Genomic DNA, 11,237 nt, shown 5'->3' with positions numbered 1-11,237 from the left:
TCTGGAGTCACATGTAGGCCAGACCAGGTAAGGATGGCAGTTTCCTGCCCTAAAGGACATTAGTGAACCAGATGGGTTTTTATAAAAATCGACAATGGATTCATGGTCATCATTAGATTCTTAATTGCAGATATTTTATCAAATTCAAATTCCACCATCTGCCATGGTGGGATTTGAACCCTGGTCCCCAGAACATTTTCTAGGTCTCTGGATTAACAGCCCAGCGATAATACCATTAGGCCATCATCTCCCCTGTGATATGATGCATTCAATAGCCAAAGTGGTAGGGAACACTTCTTGTGGTCTTCCTCCATCATTCCTGATCCACCTGCTATCTGAAGAAGGCAGCTGCCTGATGAAGACTCCAAATGTTGAGGAATACCTCCTGTCTCTAAGCACTGGGTGGGACTGAAAGGGTCAATCACGTGCTTGAACCTTTTCAACCAATGAATGCGGGAATTACCCAAGATTTCAGGATAGTCACATCCTTCCTTGTCTGTAACCCAGCTGTGATCAGCATTTTAATTTCATGCTGAGGGTCAGTTTCTGACCATTTCTAACACGTACATATATAAGGGGGTGCACAGGATTGCAGAAGACTCCTGGACATAAGCTCAGGAATGGTGTGACCTCAATATTGGTTGTGCAATCTCTCTACCTTGTCTTGGTCCTTGATTGCTTAATATAATCATTTTCCTGTAGGAAAGGACAATTGATACTGTGCAGCAAATTTATAAGAGTTCTTTACTGATCTTTCCTGAGGGTCCTTATTTCTTACATTAGTATGTAAAAACCACTGCACTTTATTGTTTAGATACAAATTACAAATGTCATTTGAACATGTCTGTGGACATTTACACATATGAAACATCTTCACTACAGTCACACTTTCTCTTATTCACAGTAGTTTTAACATGGAAATGTTAAATTAAATCATCCAATGCTCAAAATATATTAAGGTGGGGGTGGGGTGGGTTTTGTGTGTGTGTGTGGCATCTGCCCCCAGTATCCCTGAAATCAACTGAGAGAATTCACCTACATGGCTGATCAATCCGAGAAAAGTAGTCTCTGTAAATCAAATGGAAGGAAGTAGTTAGAAAATGCTTTTCCAATCTCCACTCTCTCTTGTGTTTCCTGCTGGTAGGCTCATTAGTGAATCCATTGCCAACAAGCTGAGAGAGAAACAACTTGTGATTGGAGGAGCATCGAGTATGAGGTAATGAAGTGCTAGCAGTGAGGGAACCAGGGGGTGCACAGAGAACTGAGGGTCTGGGGTCAAGAGCAGGGGTACAGGAATGGATAGGCAAGGTTACCAGTCACCACTTTACCATGGCTGGAAGGTAGAGCAGGGCAGGAGCTGCTGGGGGAGCGAGGTAAGACTAGGAGAATGCAAGGGAGATGGATAGAGACAGGGGGTGCCGTTGGGATAGGATTGGGCTGGGTGAAATGGGAAGGTTGTAAGTGCAGTGTGGGGGAGAGAGAAGTCGCAAGGGTTTGAGAAAGGCGGAAGCTGCTGGGGATGGGGGAGTGTTGCTGCAGGGCAGGTGAGAGAGTGAGATAAATACGCTGTAAGAGGGAGTGGCGAGAGAGAGAGCGGGAGTTGTAAGGGGCATGACAAAGAGATGATGTCTGCAAGAGGGGATGTCAAAGAGAAATGGAGGCCACCAGGTGTGAGACAGAGAGAGAGTCCATAAGGGGCTGTAATAGGTGAGGAGGTGGTTGTAAGGGGCTGTAATAGGAGCGAGGGAATCTGTTATGAAGAGAGAACATTTTCAAATATAACAGGAATACTCAGCTAATTAGAAGCTAAGTAAACATGAAATGACTGAAATAATGAATTACTTGCAAATGAATGTAGAATCTCTACCTTAAATGCTGCGTAGTTCAGAAGCTATTGTAGAGGAAACATGCAGCTTATTTTAATAGACATTAAAAAAGGATAATAAATGACTGGTTAAAATGTTCCAGTTTTGTGACTATGCAATGGAAGCAGTTTTATTATGACCTTGCCAATGTGGAATGTGTATTTCGGATGATTTTTGTTTCCCTGTGTAGAAGTCTGTGTCATTTATTCTTAAAGTTAACTTATGCCAATTTAAATACTACTGTTTCTTGGAATTCACTGCATTCCTTCTGTTTTGTAGCTTTAAACTTAATGAAGGATTAACTATTGAAGATATTGCTGAATTCTTTTCATTCCGCTTCTGAGTCCTAATGCTCTATATGTCTACACAAATACAGAATGTATTGTTATGATGATTACACCTAATCAATGAGCAAGTGAGAATGAAAAAGTGGCCCCTGAAAATCAAAAGATGCTGCCAAAAATCAATAAGTAGCCCTCAGATTCCTCGAGAAAAATAAAAACAAAAGTCTTGTCGAGGTGTTACTTCTGCAGTTCCTGAAGGAAACTGTTTTTGAAAAAAAAACTCCCTAAATCTGTGAACCCTATGTGAAAATAGTCTTGGTGTTCTCGGTCTGGTGGTTGTCAGAAGTTGTAATGACTTTATACAGGTTCACATGATTCTCGTCTTGAAACACACTCCTGAAATGTTGAGCTCCTGTTCATTTTATATTTCGGGTTCTCGGTGTGAGCACTGCTCCATCATGTAAATAATTGGTAAAATAACTAGCAGTGTGAACCATGCACACATTCCCACCCAGTATGCAGAGCCAAATTGTGTGATATCATTCTTCATTTGTTCCATGTGACGGTTGGTGAACAAAGACCATGCGATGAAATATAGTAGACCTGGAAAGAAAAACATTGAAACTTCAATTTTCCTGCAAAGGTCAGGTTGGTAATTCATGTAGTTACTATTGATATGAAGTGTTAGTGACGGGTGGGAACTGAAGTGACCCGTTAAATATAATTTCCCAATGAAATTATCCAGATAAATCAGAGAGTGTCTTTCCAGTCACCTTTGAATGATAGTTAAGGTAAGAACCAACTAACTCAATTCTGTTAGTAAATCTTCTGATTATTTTTCAAAGTAATTTGTAATAGTTATAAAATCCTTTGAGTATTAAGATAAACTTGACACAGTCATTGTTATGTATAGCCTACACCCTACACATTCACTTTTTCTAGCACTGACATAGTTGCAGCAATGGTTCTCATTGACAAGTTACACTTCAGCATCTCACCAAGACTCCATTGACAGCACCTTCCAAACTTGCAATTTCTAATACTAGAAGAGCAAGGGTATTGGATGCTTGAAATAACCAATACCCCTCCAAGACATATACAATCCTAACTTGGAACTATATGCCATGCCTTCATTGTTGTTGGGCCAAAATCCCTCCTTAAAAGCACTGTGGGGATTCTTCCACCCTGTTAAATACAGTGGTTCATGAAGGGTCTTGACCTCCTTGTCTAGTACAGTTAGGTATGGAATGCTGGCCTTGGAAGTAATGTTCGTATCCCATAAATGTATAAGTGAGCTTTCTCATTAATATTAATTAATATTCATCAGCTCTGCAGTAACAAGGAAGGGAATATCCCCACAACTGTCGACCAGTTTAAAGGAAACAAATAAAAACTCAAAATGTTACTTTGTGGTAAATTTGATTTATCACTATATATGTTTATCAGTAACAATGCATTGATTAAATCAAACGAACTGATTGCTCAATTAGTCAGTGTAAAAAGCTGATTGTTCAGGCACCTACCAAATTAATCTGTTACATCTCAGTAAATAACAGTATGCAATAGTAAAACCCCAAATTCCATCTTTAGTTTATATTAAGACAACTGAGGTGGGAATCCTATATCACATCCTTGATAATAAGTGTTGGCAGGTCACATACCACAGGGGCAACAAACTTGATGTCCATGTATTTATCTTGAGCTAAAACATTGATCGCTGATGAGAAGCTTAAACTAATTCTTCCTCCCTTAAAAGAGGGCCATTAGATCCAGTTGTAACACCCTCATTGCCAGTCTTGTTGATAATAGCACAGATTTGGGGATTAAATCTGAGATTTATGTAGTCTACTTGACTCTGTTACTCCATATCTTTAACCAGCTGAAATGTCTGAGGAGCTCCAGTGACTGTTCTTACCAGTTGGCACCAGAATTACAATCAGCAATTTTCCTGGATGCAGCATCCGCCCAGGATTCATCTTGGATTCAGTATAGGTATCTGGGTTCCAGCAACAGATGAGCAGTAATGCGATGCAGATGGCTGTGATTGCCATCATAGTCGCAATCACCCCAAATACACGTTCTGCTTCCACTGCTGGAAAGGAAAACAACAGTAACTGAACAAAAAGTACAAGCAATACCTGAACATTGTTCTTGGATTCAAAATTCCATATTATTTAATCTACAAAATATTTTCAGTTTGTAAACAAAGCTGTTATTTCCTGACAACTAACGTCATGCTTTGTTATGCAAATATCAATTGGTCGTGAGGTGAAAATTGCACTCATTTCAGGATTTTTGTCAACCCCATTTCCTGCAGCAGTGGAAAGGCAACTAAAATACCAACAAAAATGCCAACACATCAAAACAGCAAGCCCAAGTGAATTAGAATTAGAATTAGCTTTATTGTCACATACTCACATGAGTACAGTGAAAAGTTTATAAGTTGCACTTAACGGCGCCATCTTATGTCCCAGAAATAGAATGCCTTTCTGCAACTGTACAGGGAAATGCTGGTGTGAAATTTGAATGCAGGGAGAAACTTCATTACAATTGGGCATTAATATAGCGAAAATATGCTAATCAAAAGAAATATCCTGTGTTATGACTTTATTCTTTTAAGTGCCTGTTTTATAATTCCAGATTATGCTCTTTTAAACTTGTATTACAAATCATTGGTCAGAATAGAAACAGAAAGCTCGATGAATTTTGCATCGTTATTAATAGCACTAAGAGGTGCAAAGTAGAAACTGAGTTTGTGAAGTAAGCACTACCAAAACTAAAACAGGAAATATAAATTATGATTTATAGCATAGAGAAGTGCTCCTTACTGTTCATAGCACTGTGTAGCATTCTTTCTCTGGCTGAAAGTTAAAGCTTTTGAATTAAATACCTTCCAAATTATAGTGCTAGTGTCGCTGGAAAATCTCAATTTGGAAAGAAACTTTGAAGATACAAATCAAAGAAGGCCTGGCTGACTGACACTGAGCTACAGCAGTAACAGACTTTGGCGAATGACACACACTTAAAGCTTTAGTCCTTGTTTGTCTGCTAGTGTAGAGGATGGTGAGAGTGGTATTTGTTTTCTGTCAAGACTCCCAGCCAGGTAGCTAGGTCTGGCAATTGTGAAGAGCAGTTTTTTTAACAGATAGGAGTTATCATTCGGATGATACCATCTAGTGATTCAGTAGACTATAAACTCATATGACTCTTATCTTAGAAAAGAGTCCTCTGATGCTAACCATGCGTAGTTAACAGGTTGGTCTGTTCACAGATGTACGTGGGATGATCCCTGTGGAGTTAAGTTCTGACAAAGGGTCACTGGACTCAAAGCACTAATTGTTTGTCTCTTCGCAGATGGTGCCAGACCTATTGAGTTTCTCTAGCACTTTCTGTTTTTGTTATTGTTTCAGATCTCCAGCATCTACACTTTCAGGGAATTTTACCCATGTTCACTTGTGCAAAGTAATCCATTGTATGTAAAGCACCTTGTGTTTGTTTTCAGAGACGTGTTCCTGAGTAACTCTATAGATTTGGGATGCTCCATTTTGGACTCGGCTTTGCTGGGACTGCAATCAGAGAAATAAAAATAATATCTGGTCTGATTCACTCATTTCTAGAATGTATAACCCATATCCTTACCTAAGAAGTTCAACATTCCCATTACGATCTTTTTTGCTGAACTGCATGTTCCCCATAATCCAACAAAGTTCATCTTTTCAAGATCCTTCATGAGCTGATCATATCCTACTCTGGCAATCTAGATTACAAGTGCTCACCTTATCCTCCGGCAATAATGGCTCTGTTCCACGAGTCATAATGCCTTCGTTCTCTGGAACTCACTCTCTGAATTGCTCTGGTTTGCTGCTTGCTTTTTCTCTTTCCAAAACTTACTCACCTCACCTGGCTTTTCAGCTCCATATTTCCCTGTTTTTAACTTTTGCCTCCTGTTTTATTTGTCCACTATTTACAAGTAAACTGTATATTAAACACTCTGACACATAGCTTTGTATGGGAGGAATGCAACCACAATGTAAATGATTTTAGTAGAGGTACTTTTTTTAAGATTCAATGTCTCCATTCCCTGTCTTCATTGATCCTCCTTCATATAGGTTATTGTCCGGTAACTGACTTCGATCACATTATTCAAGATGCAATTTTTCTGCATTGTTACTGCCAAACGATTGCTTGGCGACCTTATGACACTAATAAAACTATAGACTAAAACAAACTTGCCTAAATGGACTGGATGAGGTGCATGAGTAGTGAACAATCATAATAATTTTGCATTGTTGTCTTGTCAAGTTGACAATGGTGTAACATTGACTTGCTCAAAAGTAAGAGGTTTTCAGTCATTAAATTAGAAGAAATTGTTTCCAAAAGCAGGAAGGCCAGTAAACAAAGTACACAGCTGTAAGATAATTCGCTGGACTGCACTGTTGAAAGAGGGGTGGAAAGAGATTGAATAGAAACCTTCAAAAAGGTGTGGAAGTTATACTTGTATAAAATAAGAAACAAAAGATGCTGAGCTGTACAACAACAGTATGACTACTGTAATTTTTTTTCTATTCATTTGTGGGATGTGGGCATCACTGGCTGGCCAGCATTTCTTGCCCATCCCTAGTTGCCCTTGAGAAGGTGGTGGTGAGCTGCCTTCTTGAACCGCTGCAGTCCCCCTGCTATGGGTTGACCCACAAACCATTAGGGAGGGAATTCCTGTAGGTTGTAGATTACTGTAGGTTGACCCACAATGCCATTAGGGAGGGAATTCCTGTAGGCTGCAGGTTGACCCACAATGCCATTAGGGAGGGAATATTGTAAACGGTACCAATGTGCTACAAGGGAGTGTTATCAACAAAAATGGACACTGAACCTCATTAGGAAAAACAATTAAAAGCTTACTGAAAGACAGAGATTGTAAGGAATGAGTTTGATGAAGGTTCACAACATATTATTGTTCTTAAGAACTTGGGTTCTAAAATGACCTAGGACCAATTATCGTCAACTACTTCATTAATCAGCTTCCTGATATTTGCATGATGTTTGCATAATATTCAGCACCATTTGTGGCTCTCAAGATACCAAAACAATCCATGGCCAAATGTGACAAGATATGGACATTACTCAGGCTTAGGATGACGATGCAATAACATTCATGCCATGCAAATGCTGGGCAATGACCATCGCCAACAAGAGGGAATCTAACTACTGACCCTGTGACATTCAATGATGTTATTATTGCTGGGTATCTCCCTATCAACGTGCTGGAGTTTGCAACAGTCAGTAACTCACCTCCTGACTCCTCAAAGTCTCTCCAGCATATACAAGGTACAAATCAGGAGTGTGATGGAATGCATACCATTTGCCTAGATGAGTGCAGCTCCAAAAACATTCAAGAAGCTTGACACCATCTAGGACAAAGCAGCTTGTTAGACTGGCACCTCATCAATCTCCTTCAATATTCGCTCCCTCCACCACCAAAGTTCAGTAATTGTAGTGTCTACAAGATGCACTGCAGAAATTCACTCAGGCTCCTCAGCACCTTCCAAACCCATGACCACTATCATCTAGAAGGACAAAGGAAGCAGATACATGGGAATACCACCACCTGCAAGTTCCCCTCCAATATTGAAGATCACATACAGGTTGGTAAACTTAAGAACATAAGAACTAGGAGCAGGAGTAGGCAATTCAGCCCCTTGAGCCTGCTCCTCTATTTAATACAATCATAGCTGATCTCACCTCAGCCTCAACACCACTTTCCTGCTCCCTCTCTTTATCTTCTCCTTAAGTTTATTTAGTGTCCCAGCATCCACTATACTCCGGGGCAGTGAGTTCCACAGGTTCACAACCCTTAGAGAGAAATAATTCCTCCTCACCTCTGTTTTAAATCTGCCACCTTTTATCCTAAATGACCTCTCATTCTAGATTGCTCCACAAGGGAAAATGTTCGCTCAAATCTACTTGGTCAATCCTCCTCAGTTTCTTATATACCTCAGTTAGATCTTCTCTCATTCTTCTAAAGTCTGGCATTTATACCTAAGTTGCTCAAACTCTCTTCATAAGTCAAACCCCTCTTCTCTGGAATCAACCTAATGAATGCCTTCTGAACTGCCTCCGAAACAACTACATCCCTTCTCAATTAAGTTGATCAGATACTCCAGGTGATGTAGTTGTGACATTTACCTATTTCTACATTCCATTCCTTTAGCAATAAATGCTGTAATTTCATTGCCTTCCTTATTACCCACTGTAGCTCTGTACTAGTTTTCCGTGATTCATGGACGAGGAAACCTACATCGTTCTACATCCAAGCATTTTGAAAATTCTCTCAATTTAGATAATAAGTTGGCTTTTCTTTTCCATTCCGGATAACAGTCCAGTCTTTCTACGGTTTTACAGTTTTGTTTTCTTCTGGGGCTGGCACAACTAAAACGGACATTCTGAATGTACGGAACGAGCTGCCAGAGAAGGTGGTGGAGGCTGGTACAATTACAACATTTACAAGGCATCTGAATGGGATAGGTTTAGAATGATAAGGACCAAATGTTGACAAATGGAACTGGATTAATGTAGAATATCTGGTGGGCTGGACGAGTTGGACCGAAGTGTCCATGCTGTACATCTCTATGACTCCATGAGTAGAGATGTGGCAAGGAGTTGGGATGAGCTGATCCTACCTGCAGAGCACAGGAAGCAGATGAGACAGACAGAGAGAGAAGAGGGGGAGCTGTTGGAGAGAAAGGCCGCATCGAATGGGCAAATTGGTTTTTCTTTCGGTTCTGCCCGAATCTGTGATACCACGTACTCTTTAGTTTAGAGACACCATCGTTATACTGGAGGCCGAAGTCGGTGTCCTCTACAGCGCTTACCTCGGCTAAGCAGTTGGTGAAGTTCAGTCTGTTCAGAGATGTTTGTCTTTGTGAATTCCGACATGTACCACAGCCCCTCGTTCTGATACCAGCTAGGGCTACAAACCGAGTAGATCAAAGCGACAGAGCCGATTATTACAGCGGTGTTCTGCAACAACCTGCACCTCAGCTCCCTTCTCCGTATCCCCATTGGTCTAATTCCGAGTGTCCAATCTGCCGGGGGTCACTGTTTCTGGAAGAAGACCACGTGGATCCTGAAGGTCAGCGGCAAAACGTTAAACGTTCCTGTCAACTGGTGTCCGCAACTGACTTGAAACCATTCAGATTCCTGAGCGAGAGACCTGTAATGCCGGATTTCACAACGAAACGCTACAAGGCTAGAAAGAAGTCGCGGAATTTCCCTCCGTGTTTTCAAGCAGCTGTTGGAAAGCCCCAGGCGATGGCTCCAATGGGGGCTGGAGATTTGACAATGAATTATTGACCCTGAGAAGGACCATCAGCCCCGGGACCGAGCCGGCGCCACGAGGAAATAGAATCTGTTGCCAAACCTCAATACTGCAGAAGTGCAACTGAAGCGATAGAGTCATTTCACGCCACAGGAAGGAAATTAAACAAAATGTGCTGATATTTCCACTTCTGTTCTTCACTCAGCGTACAGATAGGCCACTTCAACACCGGCAAGTTAGCATCACGAACAGCTAGTGTAAGGCAGCACCGTGCAGTCCCAATGATGTGACGGAATGGGTGATTTTTTTTTACTGTGTTATAGCTTTGGAACAACGGTGACATTTACAACAGAAACTTTCCATCAGAAATGTTGCTTTCCCCCAGTGATGTTCCTGGTGAACACTCTGGGAGAAGGCAGCGGTTCTTTGCGGTGAGGCACAGTAGTTTTGTTTTTTTAAACACTAATCTGTTTTTAATAAAAAGCCGGAAAAGATTCACGAAAATAGTTCTGCGGCTCGGTAGAAAGATAGTGATACTGTTTCCCTTAGAGATCAAGTTGCAGAGAGGAGATTTCATTGAGGCTGTACAAAATCAGAAGCGATTTGGACTGAGTTTGTTCCCATTGGCGGGAGGATCTAAAAAGAAAACTCATAATTGTAGTAACTTGAAGAATGAGTGAAAACTTATTTTACACACAAGCGGCGGGGACCACGAGTGCGCAGCCTGAGGGTGTTATGGGGACACGCAGGAGGAAATTAGATCATCATTTGCAAAGGGAGATGGGGTAGGGGAAATGGGGAGAAGGGCGAGGCTGACACCTCGCTAATTGAACTTTCAGGTGCACCTTACCTCAAACGGGCAAATAGAAAGTTGTTCCATGAATTAATGAAGCTGTCAAGTTTCATAGATATGTGTATCAAGATTGCTGAATATAAAGAGACAGTGTTCTCTGTGATTTCTAATATTGTCAGAGGCACTGTAAGGACACACTATTGTGACCTTGCAAACCCATGGCCACTTCCACCTAAAAGGATAAGGGCATCAAATACTTAGGAACACTATACCTAGCAAGTTCCTCTTCAAGCCACTCATTATCCTGACCTGGAAATATGTTGCTGTTCCTTCAGTGTCACTGGGTCAAAATCCTGGAATTCCCTCTCGCCCTCACAGCATTGTGGGTCTACCTAGACCCAAAGAACTGCAGCACTTCAAGAAGGCAGCTCACCAATGCCTTCTCACAGGCAACCAGGGATGGACAATAAATGCTGGTTTGGCCAGCGATGCTCACTTCCCATGAATGAATAGAAAATGTCACTAATGTTTTCATTTAGCTCCTGACTTAGGATGAAGTATTGTGTGGCTTTGAACTGCTGAAGCAGAATTCTTCACAATCAGCAACTTTATGAAAATCTTATGAGGAAAAACATGAATTTGTCAAATGATTGATGATACATAAAAACACTGAATAAAAATATTTCCTGACCAAACCCCCAAAGACAGACACTTCTCTCCAACTGCCCTAATAGACCTGGAAAGACAATAAGCAACCCTCACAGTTCCTGACAGATCCTAACAGTCCCCTTATAAACCACATAAGAGCCTGAGACACCCAATAAAGTGAAACAACTCCTAACTGACCAAAGCATATTGTGATAAACACAAACAAACATTGAAGATGCAAACATATGTTAGCAAACATTGACAGGCTTAAAACACACGTAAGAGCTTTACAGAATCTAACAACTTAGCAAGACCTGACTGATCCAAACAAA

The 11,237-nt window shown here is 40.9% G+C and overlaps 1 protein-coding gene across 1 annotated transcript; it reads right to left on the bottom strand.

The window, feature by feature from the left end:
• Nucleotides 1-225: 225 nt before the first annotated feature.
• si:ch211-256a21.4 lies at nt 226-9,578 on the bottom strand. The gene is made up of 3 exons (XM_048607186.1): nt 9,019-9,578; nt 4,065-4,241; nt 226-2,752 (listed from the first exon to the last, which is right to left on the bottom strand). The coding sequence occupies exons 1-3, from the start codon at nt 9,206-9,208 to the stop codon at nt 2,571-2,573; spliced, it is 549 nt and encodes a 182-aa protein (XP_048463143.1). The 5' UTR covers nt 9,209-9,578; the 3' UTR covers nt 226-2,570.
• Between the last annotated feature and the right edge of the window lie 1,659 nt (nt 9,579-11,237).

Source organism: Rhincodon typus, chromosome 17 (assembly GCF_021869965.1).
Source record: "Rhincodon typus isolate 14 chromosome 17, sRhiTyp1.1, whole genome shotgun sequence".
Taxonomy (NCBI): Eukaryota; Metazoa; Chordata; class Chondrichthyes; order Orectolobiformes; family Rhincodontidae; genus Rhincodon; species Rhincodon typus.
The sequence above is the reverse complement of the archived record's forward strand: the minus strand, read 5'-3'. Positions and strand labels throughout refer to the sequence as shown.

What these genes read in the sequence shown, in the direction of transcription:
- si:ch211-256a21.4 (XM_048607186.1), bottom strand. Translation starts at nt 9,208, where the DNA reads ATGGGGATACGGAGAAGGGAGCTGAGGTGCAGGTTGTTGCAGAACACC. An exon ending in TCACCAACTGCTTAGCCGAG is followed by an intron (nt 4,242 to 9,018) that starts GTAAGCGCTGTA and finishes TTTCCTTTCCAG; the next exon opens with CAGTGGAAGCAGAACGTGTA. An exon ending in TGTAATTCTGGTGCCAACTG is followed by an intron (nt 2,753 to 4,064) that starts GTAAGAACAGTC and finishes TTTTCTTTCCAG; the next exon opens with GTCTACTATATTTCATCGCA.